Source organism: Barbus barbus (genome assembly GCF_936440315.1).
Source record: "Barbus barbus genome assembly, chromosome: 21".
Taxonomy (NCBI): domain Eukaryota; kingdom Metazoa; phylum Chordata; class Actinopteri; order Cypriniformes; family Cyprinidae; genus Barbus; species Barbus barbus.
The window spans coordinates 1,751,150-1,775,123 of NC_136749.1; the positions used below are offsets into that span (position 1 = coordinate 1,751,150).

The window sequence follows — 23,974 nt, forward strand, 5'->3', positions numbered from 1 at the left end:
AGCAAAAACAAAGGGCATGGAGAAATCAAGAGTTTGGAAACCACCAGCAACCAACAACGACCTGATCGGCTGAGAAAACAACAGTAGTTGATGACAGACAAATCATAAAAGCTGTGAAAATGAACCCTAAAAGACGTGTCTGTAAAATCAGCAACAACTTCCAGAAAGCTGGGGTGATGCTCTGACAATCTACTGTCCTCAGGAGACTTTGACACAGAATTACAGATGCTACACAGCAAGATGCAAACCTCTGACCAGCACCAAACATAGAAAGGCAAGATTAGAGTTTGCAAAAAAGCACAAATGTGAGCCAGAAGAGTTTTGTAACTGTGTTTATGGACCGATGAGACAAAGATGAACCTTTATCTAAGTGATGGGAAAGCAAAAATGTGGAGAACAAAAGTGAACTGCAATGATCCCAAGCATACAGCCTCATCTGTAAAGCATGGTGGAGGTGGTGTCATGGCATGGGCATGCATGGCTGTCTCTGGAACAGGCCCTCTCAACTTTACTGATGACTTAATGTATGATGACAGCAGCAGAATGAATTTGGAAGGGTACAAAACCATCTTGCCCAGCAATATTCAAGAAAATGCCACCAGATTCATTGGGAAGTGCTTCATATTGCATCAGGACAATGACCCAAAACACCCTGCCAGTTCAGTCAAGGAATTTATAAGAGCAAAGAAATGGAAAGTCGTAGATTGCCCAAATCAATCTCCAGATTTAAATCTGATTGAACATGTATTTCACCAGCTGAAGAGGAGAGTAAAGGCAGAAACAAGCAACAATTGGAATTGGCTGCATTAAAGGCTGGGAAAAGCATTTCAAAGGATGAGAGCAAGAGTCTGGTGATGTCTATGGGTCACAGACTCACTGCTGTGATTGTGTGCAAGGGATCTGCAACTAAATAATAGCTTTTAATCTTTTATATCTGCCTTATGTTCAACTGTCCCAATACTTATGCTCTCATCAATGAGTGGGATGAACTCTAAAAGTGCTGTTCTTTTTATTCTGTAAAACATGTATGTGTTGAAACGGCTAATAATAAAATGTGACATTCTGTAGTTTTGTCTCATATTCATCTTTTAATCATATTTGTAAATGTCTTGACTCCACAGCCAACAGAGCAATTGTGTCTTTACTGTTCCAATACTTATGGAGGGCACTGTATATATATATATATATATATATATATATATATATGTATATGTATATATATATATATATATATATATATATATATATATATATGTATATGTGTGTGTATATATGTATACTATATTATTACCAAATGTTGTATTCTGTCAGTCCTGTGTCTTGTTTCCCCTCCTCTCATGACCATATTTGGTGTTTCCCCTCCTCTCGTGACCATATTTGGTGTTCTTCCTGTTCCTGTCCTCATTAGTTTATTAGTCCCCAGCCCTGTGTTGTCAATTATCTAGTTTAGTCTCCCCTTTATAAGCCCTGTGTTTCCCTGCCTCTGTTTCCAGTATGATCGTCATTGCATGTTCTTCCATGTCTCCAGTGGTTCCTGAGTTTGTTTAATAAAAGTTTAAGTTTGGAAGAAGTTCCTCGTTTCCCTTCTCCTGAGTGGATTGTGACATATTGTTTTTATAAACTTGTTTTCTTTCAGTTAGCACAAGTTTTGTAATTGTTTTTCATATAACTGAATATTTAAAGTAAATATTTTTAAAATCATCATCTCGGACATCGAGAGCCTAAATTTGTGAAATGCTAAATGCAAAAACACAATATATACTGAATCAGCCCTTAAATCGTGTTGTAATATTGTACTGTTCACAATTCCCAGCCCTTACGAATACTACTTGCCTTATAATTGGTAACTGGCCTGTTATTGGACACTGATTAAATAAATCATGGCTGATGGCAAATAAATGTAAATATACGCACTGAATGCAATATAAGTAGTTTTAGATAAAAGCATCCGCTAATGTACAATGGCATGGATAACTGAAAACCTTCTCTTATGCTGCATTAATGTCTCTATATGACAGTATGAGAGAAAAACAAACTTTTAAGATAATACCAGGTTTTACTGTAATCTTGAAATCATTTAAGAGTAACAAATTACAGGTGTGGTGTGACATTTAAGATTAATGACCTAATATATAGGCTCCTATACTGCACTTATTTGTCATTAAACTGCTCCACTCAGCTACTGCTAAACTGTTAAATTATTAGAGGTACAGTAAGAAGCTTTTCCTCTAATAACCTGTTTCTTGTGAGAGCTCAAGATGTGGTCTCCACCCTGTTCCACATAAAAGAATCTCTCCCCGCTAACCCCTAACCCCATTAGCAAAGCTAGCCATGCCCCTCAAATGCAAGGCCACGGTTCAAAGGCTGCTGGGAACACAACATTTGTGAAGTGTCAATGATTAACACTTGAGTGCAGACTCACGCTCAGAGGTCAAGAGGTCAAGGGTTATGGAAGATTTCACGTCCCTCAGAGGTCACAGACTGGAAGATTAAAGAGCTTTGCTGAACCTTTAATACTAGCATACACTATTTCCATGCAGTATCACTATACTGGGAAAATTACATTTTTAGTATGATTGTTTTTGTCCCACTTGAGATTTTCAGAAAGGCCAGAAGACACAAATAAATCACAGCATGCTCTGGTGCAACACATTTGTGCAATACATGCAAGTATTTAATCACTCTGTGTGCATGTGTCAAAAAACAGCACATATATTAAGTGATTATATTAAAGGATAATAAATCAGACTCCTTTGGTCCTTTTGGGGTTTGACTTTGGTCCAACATACACTGGACTTCATCGCCACAGGTTTTGTATAAAAGACTTAGAAAGTCATAATTTGTCATAAAATATAGTTTTCTTAGATCTCAGACCCATGTAGCGACACTTACAGAATTGTTCAAAGCATTTTGTGAGGTTGCCTTTCTATTTTTTATGCTTTCTACAGTTAATATACCACTCCTAGCTATAGGCGGCCTGCATATAATGTGTTTCAGATTCATGCTTGTTGAAGTAACTCGACTCAACAACTGGATTTGATCTCTTGAACTAGCAGTGGTGAAACAAATCCACTCCAAACCTTGATCTGATTATAGCAGTCTGTCAGTTCTTCTCGCACAGGAAACAATCTTGTGTTTACTACCCTCTCTTTTGAGCAATGTGGATTACGTACGGTTCAAAAGTTTGGGGTCAGTAAGATTTTTATGATCCTTGAGCAGCAAATACATACAAGTGACACTGAAGACTGTAGTAATGATGATGAAAATTCAGCTTTGATCACAGGAATAAATTCCTTTTTAACAGATATTCACATAGAAAACAACTATTTTAAATTGTAATAAAATTTCACAATATTACAGTTTTTACTGTATTTTTGATCAAAAAATGCAGCCTTGGTAAGCCTTTTTAAAATCTTACCAACCCCAATCTTTTGATCGGTGGTGTACATTTAGAGGTGATCTGGTGCAAAATGATTGTCGCTGACTCTTTGGCTCCTTTTATGAGTTGTACTTCATAATAATTTGCAGTGGTGCACTAGTTGTGACTTATATACTCCTCATCATTCATTCATCCATCCATTTATTGTTTTGAATCCAGGCTTTGCTCCAATCAGTGGGATGTGCAGTAAGTACCGCAGCTGCACGATCAATGAGGACACGGGTCTCGGTCTGGCCTTCACCATCGCCCATGAATCTGGCCACAAGTAAGAGTTCAATTTATAATTAACCTTTGTTTGATTTCCTCAAATCCGGTTGCCTTTACTGGATCAATGAAAGCCTTGTTTTTCACAGCTTTGGAATGGTCCATGATGGCGAAGGCAATGTATGTAAGAAGTCGGTTGGAAATATTATGTCTCCTACCTTGGCAGGACACAACGGTTTATTCTCCTGGTCATCCTGTAGCCGACAATATCTAAACCGATTTCTAAGGTAAGTTTTCTTTTCACATCTAAAAACAGTTTGAAATCCCAGTATCATAAATGCATGTTTTTACAATGCATCAAAGCAGTTTAGCAGTGTTTGGCTGATATTTGTAATGAACTTTGAGTCACTTGGAAAGACTGTCCCAGAATCACATGATCTACCCATTGGCAGCCCAAAGCGGCATTAGAAAAACAGTGCAAAGATATTAACAACCGTGCCCTTTACTGAGCATCTCCTGCCCATTAGTCATCCATGCAGAATCACCCAGCATGAGTCCAGCGAGAGTCTAGACACCAACCTCATCTTTAAAAGTAGTATTTGTAGTGCTGTTTTGGTTCTGATATCTGAAAGCGAGCAGCTCCAGCAGGTTTTAAATTTCACTTTCTGTCTGAGAGCCACGTCTGTGCTCGTGAAATTGGATCAGTTGGAGTTGTTGCCCTTAAATTAACAGACGTGTCAAATGTAGTGGCCTTGTGCTCCATTATCGTGATGAGCTCATCTTCTTCACTGCCGCCCAGATCAGTAGCTCTAGGCTTCAGTGGAAGAAGGGATTCCCTGGCAGGCGTTTGTCAGATGCTTAGAGCTGCTCTACCTGATTTCTACAGCTTTCTACAGCTCGTCTTCCAGCAATGCTTCATGTGGAGACTAAAGAGTGGTTTGAAAGTGCAGAAGAAAATGGGGCTTGCAGCAATCTGCAGGATTTTTGACCTGGTCTTTACGGCATACTGTGCACAGTATTGTGGTTGAAGGCTGCAGTTTGATTCCTGGCACATAAATCTAAAAAACACAAGTTCAGGGATGTATGCTCTCAAAAGCGCTAACAAACGCCAAGGTCATGGGTTTGATTCCAAGGCAATGCAAGAAGCAATGACATGTATTCCCTGAATGCCATGTGTACCTTAAATGTATAAATGTAAATTTGAAATGCAAAAGTTCAGTTGAGTCCCATTTAGACCAGCAGTGACTTTGGCGATTACACTAATCTTGATACATTTGAGAGACCCCCACATGATTGTAAAAAGCGCTTTGGGTGTACGGCAATACACAATATATGCGCTATATAAATGCTTCATTCATTCATTCATTCATTTGAAAACAACATTTTTGTTTCAAATCTCTCTGTCCACACTAGAATTTTTAAGTTTGAAATGTAGGAAAATGCAAAAAATGTAATAAAATTTCACTGAGATGAGACAGAAACAATCGTTTTATTACACTACAATGTAAAAACAATGTTTTCAAATTGATCTACTTGGTAGATAAGGAAGGCTTTTACTTGAACTAAAAAAAGACTACAGAGGTTGTCAGGACATTAAATGTCATCAGACCAAACAGGTAAACTCAAATACTTATTAGTTGCTTTTACAGCCTTATTATATGTTTCCATCCACTTCATTTTATTGAATAAAAACGGTTAATGGAAATGCCAAGATGTTCATAAATGTGCATAAAAAACGTCTGCGCTCAACTGAGTCGGATAATTGTTTTATTGGCAAAGAAAACATTTGCATAAACTATGATAGAAACACCTTTACCTATTAAATTACTTGATGCGCATTTAATTCATGTATATGTAATGCAGTACATATGATACTGTATATGGCACCAGTTTATGAGGAAATTACGATTTTGTTCTCATCATCTCGCTGGATGGAAACTGCTTTATTCACAAAGGTTTTATGCGATATTCCAATTTTGCACAGAAGTTAAATTCACAACTTTGGATGGAAACATAGCTAATGTTTATAATTGCACTCTTGCAAACTATTCTAACTCAAACTTTCAGTGAAGCCTAACCATGGCATAGTTCATACAGTATATGTGACCCTGGACCACAAAACCAGTCATAAGGGTAATTTTGAAATTTGAATAAATAAGGTTTCCATTGATGTATGATTTATTAGGATCGGGAGTTACAGATATTTGAAAATCTGGTGAAAATCTGTCACAGTTTGGTTCCGGTTTGTCCATATTTGGTTTTGTTCCGGTTCTTTTCATTAGTTCATTATTAGTCTATCATCGTTCATTCGGATCACCTGTGTTTATTAATCATCTCGTTTGCTTCTTTGTTTCCTGTCCTTTATAAGCCTTGAGTTCAGTAATCTTCTTTGTCGTGTCAAAGTAAAGTTATGTTTATGCTGTTTATTCTGTTGTTGAATACGTTTGCACCATTAAAGAACCTGATTATTCTGAATCCCTCGTCTTCCTGCCTTCCTGGATCAGAATCACGTAGCAGAAGACATGACCAGAACCGAAGATGAGGAGGCAGAGATTAGTTCCCCGCAAGGTTGGATCGGGGAACATCAGCCAACCGCCGCCGCCCGCAGCGATGTTTGTGTACTTTGGGAGTACTAGTTGTTTCTGAGGGGATGTCTTGGACTCCTGTGCCCGCTCCTCGACAGCGCCCTCCAGTGCCTGCTCCCCGCAAATGCCCTCCTGTGTCTCCGCTGGTCCTGTCCAGCCCTCCTGTGTCTCCGCTGGTCCCGTCCAGCCCTCCTTCGTCTCCGCTGGTCCTGTCCAGCCCTCCTTCGTCTCCGCTGGTCCCGTCCAGCCTTCCTGCGTCTCCCACGTCTCCGCTGGTTCCATCCAGCTCCACGCTGCCCGAGCGACCCCAAGTGTCCGCGTTCCAGAGCGTCCTCCTATGTGTCTGCTGGACTAAATTGGCCCACTTTCTAGTATATAAAAGTATACTTTAAATATAAAAGTAGGAAACTTTGAGTACACAACTAGTTTACGTCAAAGTTTTTAGCTTGTACTGCAACTATACTAAAAGTGAACAAATTAAATACTTGTAGTGGCATTTTAGTACACTTTGAAGTATAGTCTCAGTAAACTACTAGTTTAGTAGTTTTATACTGAAAGTATCCAAAATGGCGCTAGGGTGACGCGAAGGAGACTAATTTGAATAAAAAAACATTTTTTTTTTCTTTTGCGCACAAAATGTATTCTCGTAGCTTCGTAAAATTATGGTTGAAACCCCTGATGTCACATGGATTATTTTACGATCTCCTTGCTACGTTTCTGGACCTCTTGTAAGGACCCTTGCTGTCTATGGAGAGTCTGAGAGCTCTCGGAGTGCAATAAAAATATCTTAATTTGTGTTTTCCGAAGATGAACGGAGGTCTTACAGGTTTGAAACGACATGATGGTGAGTAATTAATGACAGAATTTTAATTTTTGGGTCAACTAACCTTAACCCTAAATGTGAACGAACACATTTAGGTGCCAAGTGTATATAGAACAAAAACTCCAAATTTAAACTCGGTAAGTTCTTTCAGAATGCCTCTGTTTGCCAAATCTTTACCTGAGGGTGCTATGGATTTCGTTTAGCACCCTCGTTGAACCGGGCCTGCCCTAAGTGTTGATAACAGGTGTGAATTCGGAACCAACCAATCCATCAAACCAATCTATAGTCAGTCTGTGGAGCACAGCTTTTCCAGGACTGTCTGGGCATCTGAAGGCGACAAAGTGCAGTACGTTCATCTCTCGTTTCTCTTTCAACACTCACGACACCCCAAAAACAGCCACTCGGTCTCCGTCAGCTGTCCTCCCATCTGTTTCCCATTCCTCATCAGCAGCCTCACCTACGTCATCATGGGCCTGTCGACATACAGCCTGCAGATCACAGGACCTTCAAGTAGCTGCTCTCAGACCTTCTGTCCTTCCTCTCCATACCCCTCCGCTTTTATCACTAATAAAACAGAGCTTGACAGGGAGTCTGGCCTGAGCCGGTCTGTTTTATAGCTGTCGCTCGCCTTAATCTGAGGAGGAAACTTAAAGAGGTGACACTGGGAGAACTGAGTGGTGATGAGGAACTGAATCAGATTCATCTGACACTGACATTCCTGCCTCTGCGGCCCAGATGCTGCGGCACTGATCCGTCTCCAGATAATTGGAAGCAGGACTTGCATGCACTGCAGAAGAACACACTGAATCACTGAGGGATTCTGGGATCGCTGGATGTAGTTGACTTTATAATGGATCGTTATTCAACAAGAACATCTACAGATACAATGTGTTCGAGTGACTGCTTAATTTTACTAGTCAACAAGAAATGTATAAATTGGTGCCATATAAAGAACATGTGCAATTGAAGGCATCCACTACTAGCCAACACAGACCCAACGATTCAACTAGTGGTTGAACTAGAAACTTACAGACTAATCTGATGAAGAGCATCAAAATAAAGAAAATAAACTCAAGTAGGGCTGTTCAATTATTTAAAATAAAACCAAAATTTTGAAAATTAGTGTCATTAGAAAATTGCAGATGCTGGGATTTTATTAAAAATAAAATAAAAGTAAGATAAAAGATTGATGGCTTATGTAAAATTTAAACAGAAATTTAGACAGCGATAATAATATTGTAATTTTAAAGTTGTACTGTAGTAAAATAATAATAATTATTATTATTATTATTAATGAATTTTTCTTTAATACTCATATTTCACCATGAAATAATCAAATTGAATTTTTTCTTATTTTGTTTATATTTTTATTTAGTTATATATGGTAAAAAAAATAGCAATGGTATTATTATTAATAATAATAATAATCATTATTATTATTATTATTATTGAGAGTTGTTGTTGTTATTTTATAGTCATACCCATAAACAATCACAATATTTGGCCAAATTCTGCAGACCTACAAACAACCTGGATTTTTCCCCTTCCTTTCTTTCTTTCTTTCTTTCTTTCTTAAACAAATACATAAACAAATTATTAAATAATAACTCAAAATGATTTTTTTCCCCTCCAAATCATGCAGCTCTAAACTCAAGTTTTGCATTGGTGCAGCGGTGATTTTATTGTTAATATTCTTTAATTATTTAGTTTGAGCACCTGTATTTGTATATTTTTTGAGTTGTGTGTGGTGCATATACGTAGACCTCATAAACCAGTCGATGTGACCCCATTACAAACAAAATACATCCCACACAGACTCACATACTGACCCAGTCTCGTCATGGAGCGGGCGAGCGGCCCGGAGAGCCTGCTAAACTACTCAGAGCTCGTTCAGGGCTTTACTGTGTATCACACTCCTACAATACACGCTATTAAACAATGTTAAATGCTTTCTCATGATCCTCAATATCGCTTACACGCGGAGCCTCGCTGTCGGCCGTATAATAACGGCAGCGTTCAATAACATACGTAATGCTGAAGTCAGAGGATGTGTTGAAAAGAGAGATGTCTAAATGTAACCGAGGGAACTCCGCTTGTTATGTTGCCATGGCTGCTGCTCTACTGTACGGGACTCGAGCGGTTTTACAGTAGTGTTTGTGTCTCAGTTCTGCACAGGCCACCTGTCTGTCTGACGAGCCCAGCGCCATCCAGGAGTACAAGTACCCTGAGAAACTTCCCGGAGAGCTGTATGACGCCGACACGCAGTGCAAGTGGCAGTTCGGAGAGAAAGCTAAACTCTGCACTCTGAACTTCAAGAAGGCAAGTCCATTAATATTAGTATTACATATTGCTTTACAAATTAAACCCCACCCGAAAAGACTCATCATGTCAGATGAGTTGAGTGCACATGAACGGCACCACATGACTGAACATTTTGTGTACTGTAGAAGATGAGCTGTTTAGGCCTGACAGGAATCGCTGCTCATTTAGCCTGTTAATGAGGCGAATGTTTACAATATAAAACTACTACACCAGAATGATAAACATGTCATTAAAAGATCGCACACCTCATTTTGCTCTCATTTTGTTGTAGAGAGCTTTCTGTTCTTGTCAGGATGGGAAAAGAGAGGAAGCCTTATGAAATTGCCCAACACATACATGGCATTTCCACCAAAATCAGAAGAATGCACTTAGTGATGACTTCCAGACTTACAAAGTATTGCATGGGTCCTCTCAACCGAGAGGGTCCTTCTGTTTAAGCTAGTTAAGAAGACTGGTTGTAATTCACACATCGGCTTTCAAACATAAACTACCATTCAAAGGTTTGTGCTTGATAAGAGTTTTTCTCTGAAAAGTCAATTCTGCTCAAGGCTGCATTTATTTGATAAAAAATGCAGTAAAAACAGTAAAATTGTAAAATATTATTACATTTGAAAGTAGCTGTAGTTATGGAATAATTAAACACTTTATTATGCAACACTGTCATGTTTTTATATAGCCACATAAATACTATTTATTATAACAAAATTATACATTTAAAACCTCAACTTTACAATTTTTCTTTTGAAAAATGTTTTGAAAAAGCAAAAACTGTAATCATATCAGAATATTTATTCCATTTTAATTTCTTACTGCTATCTGTTTCTGGGTCAAAGGCACTTATCTACTTACAACATTGGGGTTAGTAAGATTGTGTTCGTGTTTTTGAGTCTCTTCTGCTCACCGAGGCTGCATTTATTTAATGGAAAATACAGTAAAAATATGACAAATTATTTCAATTCAAAATGGCTGTTTTCTCAGTGAATATGTGTTAAACTGTAATTTATTTATGTAATCAGAGCTGTATTTTCAGCATCATTACTCCAGTCTTCAGTGTCACATGACCTTCAGAAATCATAATAATATACTGATTTACTGCTCAACAAACATTTCTGATTATTATCAATGTTGAACACAGTTGTGCTGCACAATATTTTTGTGGAAGCTGTGATACCTTATATTTTTCAGGATTCACAGATGAATAGAAAGTTCAAAATAACAGCATTTATTTGAAATATAACTCTTTTGTAATATCATACATCTTCAGTGTAATTTTAACCAATTTAAAGCATCCTTGCTGAACAAAAAAAAGAAAAAAAAAAAAAAGAAAAGAAAGAAATGAAGAAAGAAAGAAATGCAGCCATACAGATCTTTTGAACAGGAACATTAGGCTGATAGCTTTGATCCAGTCTGAGTTGTGTTATGGTTGAAGTGGTGATAAGTGGTGATAAGAATCCATTTGTGTTGTTATTATCGCAGAGCTTAAAATTATTTGGAAAGAGAAGAAGGTCCAGGTTTAGTGGTAGAGCAGGATCAAGAGTAATGTCTCACCTGAAGACTGATCATTAACGCACACAACACACATGTGCCACATTTGCTATATGATCATATAGTTTTTTCAGGATATGACCCTGACAGCACACACGCATGGCCAAGATGCCTGTTCAGTGATTTAAATGTAAAAAGATGTAAAAAGTCTACAAAAAGTTTCTATTTGCTTGTTTCTATTTGCTTGCAACCAAGCGATTTGCATGAGGATGCAAAACTTCCCTGTGCAAGTTCCACTTATTTTCAAGTTGGTCACATGAATTCAGTGCATTGAGCAACAAAAACCAGCTTGGATTGAAAGTGACTTTCTGTGTCAAGAGACAATGGACCTTTTTTTTATTGCAAAGTTTCACTGCAATTCTGCTAATGTGACTGCATCTTAATGGTGGAAACATTTCTGACATAATTAGCCTTTGATTGTTATTTCACATCTCTAAAAATTAGCAATTTTTAATGTGGACCTTTTATAGTCATTGCATGTGAATAAAAAAGTTTATCAGACACCTCAATAAACTCCTAATTTGCTGCTTATTAATATTTAATAAGGTAGTTGCTAAGTTTAGATATGGGGTTTAAGTATTAAGGGATCTAAAATATGGTCATGTAGAATAAGACTTTAATATATGTGATTTATAAGTATTAATAATCAGCCAATATGCTAGTAATATGCATGCCAATAAGCAGCTAGTCAATAGTGAGATCCGTCCCCCAAACTAAAATGTTATCCACTTTTCATCATCTTTTTTAATCAAATGTACAGCTCAAGACAGGAGATACTAACTTCATAAGGCACAATTACTAACACACACAAAAAAAATAAAATAAATGGATCTTAACAAAGATTAAATATTTTGAAATATTCTCCAAAAATCACAAGTAAAGGAAGGTTTGCATTTCTTCTTTTTAGATGTGTGAATATATTCTTAAATAAAATTTTCTTTAAAAACATGGTTTTCTAAAACAAACGTATGCGTATTATAAATTTTCACTGAATTATAAACATTTAGAGGTCAAATCAGTTGTAGAAGAGGTGTTCAGGAGTTTCAGAAATGCAACTCTTTCCACACTTTTTCCACCGATGTCTCTGCATCGGCATGTGTTTTCTGTGAACGTGTGACCTGCATCCAGAGAGTTTGATGCACAAATGCCCTGATGTGTGCGGATATATTCATGTCTGATTGCTCATAACTTTATTTTTCTATTGCTCAAATCAGCTGTAAAGTTCTTCTATAATGCAGGAATTCAGGTCTGAACTCAATAGAGATTTGCTAAAGTAATTTTTCCACTGTCTAGTCTATACATCTAAAATTATAGCTCTCCGTAGAGAAATCTGATGGAGTGTGGCTCTGGCCGATCTCTCGTCAGTCTTGCTCGCTCTCGTGAAGCAGACGCAGAGCTAAATATACTTTGGAGAGATGCCAGTGGGAAGCTGTGTTCACTGCGCTCCTACTGTCCTGATCTCACCCAACTCTACTGTACAAATTTGCACTGATGCCACTGATTAGCATAAATCGAGATTAATGTTAATTAGAACATATTTCATAACATTTTCCCAAACATGTTTTGAACTGTATGACAATGTATTAATCTTTTGGTTACACTTTATTTGGATAGTCCACTTTAACTATTCTACTAACTATAAGTAACTTTGCAACTACGTGTCAACTAATTCTCATTAATTTGTAACTACATGTCTACTAACTCTCAGAGTACACTGTTAGGTTTAGGGTTAGTAGAGTAAGTTGACATATACTCGCAAAGTTTCTGATACTCAGTATGTTGTATGTTGTGGACGCATCAAAATAAAGTGTTAGCAGATATTAAGCAGACAGTCTACTAATACTCTAATGACTGCTAGTTAACATGGAGTTGAAAAGTTACTTACTGTTAGTAGAATGTCTAAAGTGGACTATCAAAATAAAGTGTTACCAGTCTTTTTAAGAAGTATTATTAATTTTATTTACTTTAGGTTAAAACTAATTCACAGCGGAAAAGTTTACTTAGAAAGGATGCATTAAATTTATCAAAAAGTGATAGTAAAGACACTTAAAAGGTTACAAAAAAAATTATATTTCAAATAAATGATGTTCTTTTGAACTTTTTATTTATCAAATAAAAATAAAATGTATCACAGTTTCTACAAAAATATTGGGCAGCACAACTGTATTCAGCATTTCTAATAATCAGACATGAAAAAGCAGTAAATCAGTATATTATTATGATTTCTGAAGATCATGTGACACTGAAGACTGGAGTAATGATGCTGAAAATACAGCTGCAGATCACAGAAATAAATTACAGTTTAACACATATTCACATAGAAAACAGCTATATTAAACCCCACTTTTCTAGGGCATTTCTAAACTTTTGGGGGTGTGGTGTATATTTTTGCAGAACACAAGCCATGGTTAAGACGGCTGACGATGATTTCTGACGGGCTGTACACTCCGCTGTGATGTGACCCTGTTCCCCTCACACACACACACAACGCATTAATCTGCACTGTGCAAAACTCTGCATTTGAACAGTCAATAGCAAATACTTAAACTAGTATCAAAACAAACTTAGTCGCTGATTCAGAAGCGCCAGATTGTCAGAATTGACCCTCTTTTTTTAGAAATAGCTTTTGTGCACAGCCAGCCTAGGTTCACAAAACTGTCGTCCATAAAATGCGTTGCACAAATTCGAAAATTTGAGTTGTGCTGTTCTGTTGTAAATAAATTTTAACCAATGATTCCTCATTGCATCTACTTTCGGAAGGACAAATAAAGTGCTTTTGCTTTCGCATAGAAACACACAGTGTCTCCCTGACATGACTGCATCAACACTACTGCGGTTACTGAAACCACGCCTTCATTCTTTGCCTGAACATTTGGGCGGCATTACGCAAATATTTCCACATCATGACGTAGACATGTGGGGGTGTGTTTGAATGAGGCGTTTTAGCCCGGTCTGGATCTGCCTTCTCTTTTAGATAGAATAAACCCTTTTGTGGGAGACTTTGAGCTTTGTAACTCTGCAGATCTTATACCTGCACAAACAGCTACATACCAGACTAAAGAAAAGAAAAAACAAGAAATCGTATCATATGACCCCTTTATGTAAATGCAGCCTTGGTGAGCAGAAAAGACTGAAAAACATTAAACAATCTTACCAACCCCAACCTTAGTGTAGATACGTGACCAAGAAACTGTTAGCAGTAACAAATGAAAATGGAATAAATATACTGATATAATTACTGTATTATTATAGTTCTTCTTAGTTTTGAAGCATTGTTTTTGTTTGGTTTTTTTAAAAAGAAAAATGGTAAACTTGAGGTTTTAAACTTGTAATTTTGTGATAATAAATAGCATTTATATGGCCGTATAAAAACATGAGAGTGTTGGATATTAAAATGTTTCATTATCCCATAATCTGTGAAAACATCAAGTGGAAATTGAAGATGAATTTAAATCAGACTATAAGAACAAACCACAAAGAGAGCCTCCTCATTTCGGAAGAGCAGCAGACATCACTGAACGGGGCAGAAATGTTTCTGTAGATGCCGAGCTCTCTCTGCTTTCACTGTGAGTTATAACAAAATGGCGCCGCTGTGTTCGGACGCCGTACAGGCCGCTCCGCTTAGATTTTGCTTTAATTTACTTTTTTACTTTTACTTTCTCTTTTTTACACATTTCACGTCGGCACTGATCACTTATAACATAGAAACACTTTTGGACATTGGGAACCGCTACACTAACCTGTTCCAGGACACTTTAGCCACTCGAGATTCTTCGGAACGCGGAGACTAACAATAACCCCCCGAGGCGACGGATCAAGAAACACCGCGGGAAACGCGCTGGGATTCGAGACAGACTCAGGAAAAGGGCTCACAATCCTCCTCTTCCAAGCATTCTGCTCGCAAATGTCCAATCCTTGGAGAATAAGATGGACGATCTTAGAGCCAGGTTTAATTTCCAACGGGACATAAGGGACTGTAACATCCTTTGTTTGTCCGAAACATGGCTTTCGTCCATGGTCCCGGACACTGCTGTTATGCCAAGTGATAACTTCTCTGTTTTACGATGGACAGAACAGCAGAGGCCGGTAAATGCAGGGGTGGAGGAGTGTGTTTCTTGATTAACCGCTGACCTTGAATATGAGCGAGTACAAAACATTGTGCTATGCTCTCTGACGTGCAGTAAGAGCCGCTAAACACAGATACAGAGAGAGAATTGAATCTCATTTCCAGCTCAATGACTCTCGACGGATGTGGCAGGGACTGAGGACCATCTGTGCCTTCAGAAACGAATCCTCCGCAGAGGTGAGAGCAGATCTGTTGCTGGCCGAGGAGTTAAACATCTTCTACATCCGCTTCGATTGCAACAGCGGCGGCGCGTCTCTGCCGTCCAGTGCGTCAGGAAGCAGCAGGCAGAGCAGCGATGATCCTGTTATCACCGTGTCGGAGGATGAGGTTCGGAGGGCGCTAAAGAAAGTGAGCGCCAGGAAAGCAGCCGGACCTGATGGGATAACCGGCCGTGTTCTGAGGTCCTGCGCTGATCAGCTCGCTGGTTTGTTCCCGTCTATCTTTAATGAGTCCCTTGCTACCTCCGTGGTTCCCACCTCATTCAAAAAATCTGTCATTATCCCTGTGCCAAAGAACAATAAACCCTCTTGCCTGAATGACTATTGCCCAGTTGCCCTCACATCTATAGTCATGAAGGTTTTTGAGAGACTTGTAAAGAGCCACATTTGCTCCTCCATACCTGATACTTTGGACCCTCTTCAGTTTGCCTATCACCCAAATAGATCCACTGACGATGCCATCTCTCACGTCCTCCACTCTTCCCTCACACACTTGGACAGCAACAATGGGAATTATGTAAGGCTGCTATTCATTGACTATAGCTCAGCTTTCAATACTATAGTCCCCATCAAGCTGGCTTCTAAACTCACAGACCTTGGCCTAAACTCCTCACTCTGTGACTGGATTCAAGACTTCCTCACCGGCAGACCTCAAGTGGTGAAAGTTGGTCAGTTCACCTTAAACTCCATCACTCTGAACATAGGAGCCCCACAGCGCTGTGTCCTGAGTCCCCTGCTCTACTCTCTCTACACGCATGACTGCGTGTCCTCTCCACATCATCAAATTCGCTGATGATACTGTGGTTCTGCACCTCATCTCCAACAATGATGAGACCACATACTTGGATGAGGTAGAGAGACTCACATCATGGTGCCAGGACAACTGTCTCTCTCTGAATGTGAGCAAAACTAAAGAGCTGATCATGGACTTTAGGAAGAGACAGCAGCAGCCCTACACTCCTCTTATGATCAGTGGGACCCCTGTGGAGAGGGTGAGTAGCTTCAAGTACCTCGGTGTAAACATCTCCGAGAACCTGACTTGGACTACACACATCCAAACACAGGTTAAGAAAGCCAGGCAAAGACTGTACCATCTGCGACAGCTGAGGAAATTCAGGGTCTCACCAGCAATCCTGAAAACTTTCTATTCAGGGACCATAGAAAGTGTATTGACTCAGTGCATCTCAGTGTGGTATGGAAACAGCTCCAATCAGGACTGCAAAGCACTACAGAGAGTTGTGCGCTTAGCTGAGCGCATCTCAGGGTCTGCTCTCCCCTCTCTGCAGGACATCTACCTCAAACGCTGCAAAAATAGAGCTGTCAAAATCATCAAGGACTCAAATCACCCTGGTAACCGTCTATTCACTTTGCTTCCATCTGGTAAGCGCTTCCGTAACCTGATGGCAAAAACTGAGAGACTTAGGAGGAGCTTCTTCCTCCAGGCCATCAGGCTCCTAAACTCTAACTCTGTGTCATAACATCACTTGACTCCATGTAAATATCACTATATCCATAAGCTATTCATAATTTTTCTCTACCTCATATTGCTGCTATTTAAATACCCTGTACAACTTTTTTGCACATTCTTTTGCACATTCCTCTTATTACTATTTAAGTCAACAACATTCTGACCTGCACATTTACATTTATATTTATTTTTATATTTTTTATCTTTTATTTTATTGTATTCTTTTATTTTTTTCTACTTTTCTGTTTCTTAATATTTGTATTCTATATAATTGCACTGTCCTTGGAGCAGACCTGACCTACATTTCACTGCTGGTTATACTCTGTATAATTGTGCATGTGACAAATAAAAATCTTGAATCTTGAGTTAGCATCTTGATATTGTCTGGCAGCGGGACTGTGATGGGCTGAGATGAGCGCTGTGTGATCACTCTCCTCATGCTCAGGAACGCATTCGAGGAGGTCTCGCTTTAACAAACAGCTGCAGAACTTGTGCTGGGATTTGGACTGGGGTCACTCTGGCAAAAAGCCACCTTGTCCTCCCATCTTTGCTCCCATTGTCAAAATACAATAATCCAGATGTGAGTAATACGGACACATAAAATGTGCAGCCGTCTTCTTGCAGAGTGAGTGAATGAGACGAGCGCTGCGTTGTTCTTACAGGACAGTAAGACACTTTTAGGATGTCTCATGAATTATGAAGCAGGTTTCACAAATCATTGTTCAGTAAGGACTTTTCTAATTACTTGAAATCTCAAAAAATGTATGTGAATCTTCTTCAAACTACACTGCATTTATTTTAAAACAATAATTGTGTGTGTCTGAGCTTGATCAACCTTCAAGTGGATTTTGGTATAATGTTCCTACACAAGTAGATGTTTTTAAATTTATAAAAATAAAATGAAACCCAGTCTTAATAAAACTGCTCTCATATAAGGATATTAAATTAAAAGCATCTATGTTCGAAGAGTTCAGTTTCTGGCAGAGATGTGCTGGCCTGTCACTTCTCATATCCATGATAATAGCCAAGTATAAACTCAGTTGTTCTCTAAATGTTTGATGCAATAGTAATGACAGCAGTATTGAGGAAAATCACTTGAGTACAGCGATTCTCTGTTATAAAAACATTACAAAAACCAAATCAACTGAAAACATGATTTTTATTTGTTAGAAAACAATCAGAATGCTTCATTACACTCACTTAACACACTTTTTATTCATTTATTTATTTAATTGTATTAATGTAGTAAAGTTTAAGTTAAAAGAGCGTTAAAAATTAGGTGGTAATGGTGAAGCCAAAAATAGGGAAATTGTGGCATATTTAAATATAGAACTTATTTAAAATATGAAAAAATAATTAGAAATGCACAAAAAGTTCTCTAAAAAGTTCTATTAGTTGCCGTATCACCCACTTACAGTGTTTGTATATGAAAATCTAACTGTGATAAACTATTGAAATGCGGTTAAAAATTCCAGATGATGATAATAATTAATTAGGGGTTCTTGTGCGTAGTGCTGAAACCCTATTGTAATTGTTATAATGGCCATGGATCAGCGATCTCCACGTAAAACTGATCGTGCAGACCAAACCGTTAGTTGTAGAGACTTGAAACTTGGAGGGATGGTGGTACTCACACCACCTATAACATCACCAAGGCTCTAAAAATGGCTATAACTGCGCAACCATTTGTCCTATCAACATGAAATCGGTGTGCACGGTCTTGATCCAAAGTGGCACAAGTGTCTACAAGGACATTTGCGTAACTCAAAAAACATGGCCACCATTGGCCGATGAAATTTGAGCACCTATTAGACAAGGTTAACGGAGGCCAATCGGAACGAAACTCGGTGGGCCTGTTCGACTCACGGCCCCAAAGGTGTGGGAGAAATTAGAAAGAAATCAGCCACTGGGGGCCATATTCTCTAGGGCATTTCTCTAGGGCATAAACGATTGTACAATGTGCGGTTTTTCACACATATGCAACATACGTTGCATTCCAGACATTCTCTAGAACCACTGCTGTCAATCAAATTGTTTGTTAAATGATTGAGAAGCTGTAAAAACCTACTTTTGTGAACTAGTCCTAGGTTTTTTGCTCAATCTGGAAAAAAACACTGCAGTACAGTTATCTGGACTCTCTAGGTAAATAATTATGAAAATAAAAACGTTTGGGAAGCTATAACGGGTCGTTTAGAAAAGGGGCCTGTCCAAATTTACCCCAAATCCTATAAAGCCTAAAGGAAAACTCAAAACTTCACAAAACCTGGTGAGCACATGCGACAGATGATTCTAAACAAGCTTGCAACGTTTTAAGGAGATACAGCTGGCACTATAACAGTCATAAACATTATAAAACATCACATTTATATGGTAAATTACCTGGATTTGCCAAAAATGCTTTTTAAATAATTGATTTAGGTGGGTACATCCTTGCTGAATCATATGTAATTTATATTTCCATATATGCTTAAATGCCTTAAGCGCTTGAACCATGGTAATCGCTGCTTGCAGCTATATTATTATTAATATTATTATTATTGTGCTGCCACTAAATACAAATATAAAAACTGTAAATAAAACAATAATACATATTACTATTATAATATTTCACTCTAAAATATTATTATTATTATTATTATTATAGCTGTAATATTACAATAGTAATATTTATGCATGACTGAATTTCTTCATTTTTGGATGTTAGAAACATTTACGTTGTAGAGTTTTTATAAGTGTCTCAATGTTAAATGGCAGTAAAAAATGGTGGTAAGGGTCAAGCTAAAAGTAGAAGAAATTCAGGCATATTTAAAGCCAGAACTTTATTTTAAAAAAGATATGAAAAAGTAACGAAATTAAATGCACAAAAAATATATTATAATCTGTGCTATGACTGTTTTAATGCACACTCAAAACAAAACAAAACAAAAAAACTTATAAAAAAGTTCCCTTGGTTGCAGAATCACCCACATACAGAGAGTTTGGCATAAGCTAAAACAAACCAGATATGTCATTATTACATCCAGAGAGCCTAAACAGTCTGCCATAATTGTGCAAAGCTGCTTTTGGACTCTACAGCAGTCACACAGCACATGAAGAACATCTATCCGTTGCATAGTGTGCTGTAATCCTTTATTTGTTCAGGATAGCTATTGCTCAGACTTCTGTCACAGTTCTTGGCAGATCTCTGCTGGTTAGTCTTTTATCACAGTGACAGCTTCTTTAATACATCCATATCAATGTGTGTCACACAGGACATCTGTAAAGCCCTGTGGTGCCACCGGGTCGGAAGAAAATGTGAGACCAAGTTCATGCCGGCCGCCGAGGGCTCAGTCTGCGGTCCAGAGATGGTGAGTCACACTCACAGGACACATTCGTGTCATCAGAAGCATCTCATCTTAAAAAGAAATCACATCACACAGCTCAAATGCTCTGTTTCTTGTCACTGAAGGAGTTTAATCATTAACATCGTCTCATGGTTCTTCAGCGTGTGACATTAACTCTGCGGGGGAGAAAGCCTTTCAGGGCTTTTGTTGTTCTTTCAGATAGGTTTTTAACAGATGTTTATTGTCTTAAACGAGTGTTTCCAGGGAGGCCGAGCAGAGAGAGTGAGTGAACAATTAATGCTGAGAATCCTGAAAACACAATCCAGAACGTGACCGTGACGTTCACAAGAAAAGCCGAGGAGATTCATGTGAGAACACTGAACTGAAGAGTAGAATAGATTCAGTTCGACAGGGAAACCTTTGCATTGTAGAAGTATGCATTGAATGTGCATGTGCACTAAAAAAATCTTTAAAAAGTATATTTTTATAAACTGTAGTGGTAACACTTTATTTCGATAGTCCACTTTAGACATTCTACTAGCAGTAACTTTGCAACTCCATGTCAACTAGCAGTTATTAGAGTATTAGTAGACTGTCTGCTTAGTATCTGCTAACACTTTATTTTGATTGGTCCACAACATACAACATACTGAGTATTAGAAACTTTGCAAGTATATGTCAACTTACTCTACTAACCCTAAACCTACCCTATTGAGAGTTAGTAGACATGTAGTTGCAAATTAATGAGAATTAGTTGACATGTAGTTACAAAGTTACTTATAGTTAGTAGAATGTCTAAAGTGGACTATCGAAATAAAGTGTAACCACTGTACTTACTAATAATATAATATTATTTAAAGAGAGACACTTAAATGACTGTTTCACACTTAATAACACTTTTAAAAAAGTGCACTTTGTAACAATGTCAAATTAAAAGTTTCATTTAAAGTAGATTTTAAATCAATATGTTTTAATAATATTTTGTCATGCTTTTGTCACAAATAGAGCTGGAAACAACAGGTAAGTAACACAACGGAATATTTATTGACTTGAATTCGGATAGTAAGGAAAGTGAAGAGCAGGTGAGTATCTTGTGATTTGTCTTGATCTGGAGATCTGTGCAAGAACTGATATCCTTATCATTCACAGGGGAGTGGAATCCGTGTGCTCGGGAGAGTGGGAGTCGACGATGAAGAATCACAGGGGAATCGCTGGATAAAAGGAGTCTTGGAACATACGCTGGAGATTCTATGAGGTAAGTAAACACAGGTAAGTGCATATAGAGTCAGGTACCGTTCGTTCTGGTGAACCGTTGCCATGGGACTGTGCTATCGATCTGCTGCCTGGATACAAACTCCCCAAGGGTAGAGTATATCCACTGTCCATCCTGGAGCGCAAGGCTATGGAGGAGTACATCCAGGAGGCTCTCAATCAAGGTTACATCCGTCCATCCAATTCTCCAGCAGCATCAAGTTTCTTCTTCATGGGTAAGAAGGACGGGAGCTTGAGGCCCTGCATTGATTATCGAGCACTGAATTTGCAGACCGTGGGGCCCACATTTTCTCTAAGCTGGACCTGTGAAGTGCGTACAACCTCGTTTGGATCCGGGAAGGCGATGAAGGGAAGGCGGCCTTTGTTACTCCTTCCGGCCACTATGAGTACATCGTTATGCCCTTCGGTCTAGCCAACGCCCCCTCTGTCTTCCAGGAATTCATGGAATTCCAGGAGTTCCTCCATCACTTTGTGATAGTTTATATTGACGACATCCTCATTTACTCCCGGAACCTGGCCGACAAGCTCCAACAGAACCACCTTTACCTGAAGCTAGAGAAATGCGAGTTCCATCGCCCCACCGTGCAGTTCCTCGGCTATGTCATCAGTCAAGAGGGTATCCAGATGGACCAAGGGAAGGTGAAGACAGTCGTGGAATGGCCAACCCCTCAATCTGTCAAGGAGCTTCAAAGATTCTTAGGATTCGCTAACTTTTATCGTCACTTCATTAAAGATTTCAGTTTGTTCACAGCCCCGCTCACCACCCTGCTTCGTGGGAAGCCCAAGTCCCTGTCCTGGAATCCCAGCGCCCACGAAGCTTTTGAAACACTCAAGACTGCTTTCAGCATGGCCCCCATCCTTCGACACCCTAATCCACACGTCTCATTTGTGGTTGAAGCAGAAGCCTCCACCACGGGAGTCGGGGCCGTGCTGTCTCAGCAGTTTGGTGAGCCTCCTAGCCTCCAGCCTTGCACTTTCTTGTCTAAGAAACTAACCCCAGCGGAGCAAAACTATGATATTGGGAACAGGGAGCTGTTGTCCATCAAGCTGGCCCTGGAAGAGTGGCGGCACTGGCTGGAGGGAGCTAACTACCCTTTCATCACTGACCACAACAACCTCCAATACCTCCGTGAAGCCAAGAGGCTCAAGAGGGTGTGAACCATAGACCGGACTATGAGTGTCAGAGGGCGTGTGGAGTTTATGGGAGTGCTGATGAGGGTCCGCAGGTGCAGGTGATCAAAACTCAGGTGACTGAGATCTGGTGATTGCGGTTGACGGCGGTGACTGTGGCTGTGACTCTCTGACAGCTTTAAAGAAGCTCACTTATTTTGATGTGTTGACTAACATACTAAAGCACATTTAAAACACATAATTATATATTTTTTTTAATTATAATTTGAACTGTAGTGTGTAATTTGATATTACATTTAAAATTAATATGTTTTAATTGTACTAAATTGCAACTTCATCATTATAAATGTGTAATTACATATAAAATTGACATATTTTACTTTATCATAAATGCCTGTCAGTACATTCAGCAGTACTTTAACCATATTTCAAAGACAATAGCAGTAATTGTTAAATTACATAAAAAGATGTACTTAAGTCCTACTTAAGTGTGTCGAAAAAATAAGTGGGTCAAAATTGCATTCATTATAACGCTTAGATTTACATTTAGACTATAATACATATTAATAGCAATTACCATGCAACTGAGTGTCCGAAAATATTACATTCCGTTCGCACTTAAGTATATTATTTTAAAGTATATTATTTCCGTCATAAACACTCTTTTTTATAGTATGTTAAAGTGTAATGAATATGAATGAGTGAAAATTAATATGAATGCAGTTCTGAAAACTGCTGGCGATGTTTCTAGAACTCATTTAGGGTCTGTCTGTCATCTCAGACTCCTCAGTCTTTAACTCATCCAAATACTTGAATCAGATTTTAAGTGTGTGGTGTGGATCTAGGTTTACACAGGATTTTTTTGCTCTTTGAACTAAAGGAGGTTTTGCTCTTTGAACTACTAAAGGAGGTTTTACTGTTTGAACTACTAAAGGAGGTGCCAGATACATCAAAAATGAATTTGCGCTGCTGATCTGATCAGTGTTGTGGTAGACACAGTATTCGTCACTGCTCTCGTCCCATAGGATGCCTTTTCACTGATTCTGGCCCTTCACAGCAGATTGGGTTTAATGAGCTCATGCAGGCATCGGCTGACCTCCTGGGCTGCCTCTTTGCTATCATACATTACTGAAGTGAGTTTGGGGCATGAGGGTAATTACAGACCCGTCCTGAGCTCTGCTGATCAGGGAGGAACAGCTCTTCTCCTATGAACACACTCTCCTGGTCTCTGGCTAATACGGAGGCCAGCGCTGGTGGTCTGGATGTCTTTCACACGTGTTCCTCGAGGGGCGGCTCTGGAGGTGTTTGGTTTGTGATATATTACACGACACGACAGTTTAATCCGAGTGAGAGCCAGTGACAGTATGCAGCACTAAGGATGACGGTCTCCTCTAGGAATCCTGCCCATCTGCGTTAGGAAATATCAGCTCTGCCACATGAGCCAGAGACTCGGATTCAGTTACACACAGGGTGTGAAGAGCGCTGGACTGGGACTATCCTTCATTCACTCTTTAACCT

The 23,974-nt window shown here is 38.8% G+C and overlaps 1 protein-coding gene across 1 annotated transcript in view; it reads left to right on the forward strand.

The window, feature by feature from the left end:
* Positions 1–23,974, forward strand: part of LOC306887280 (A disintegrin and metalloproteinase with thrombospondin motifs 16-like) — a gene marked incomplete at its 5' end in the record, with an annotated part of 81,120 nt that overhangs the window by 24,758 nt on the left and 32,388 nt on the right. Inside the window, 4 exons of the mRNA XM_079444906.1 lie at positions 3,599–3,704; positions 3,793–3,930; positions 9,217–9,370; positions 19,982–20,077. Coding sequence (XP_079301032.1) covers positions 3,599–3,704; positions 3,793–3,930; positions 9,217–9,370; positions 19,982–20,077 — 494 coding nt within the window. The remainder of the gene's footprint in view (positions 1–3,598; positions 3,705–3,792; positions 3,931–9,216; positions 9,371–19,981; positions 20,078–23,974) is intronic.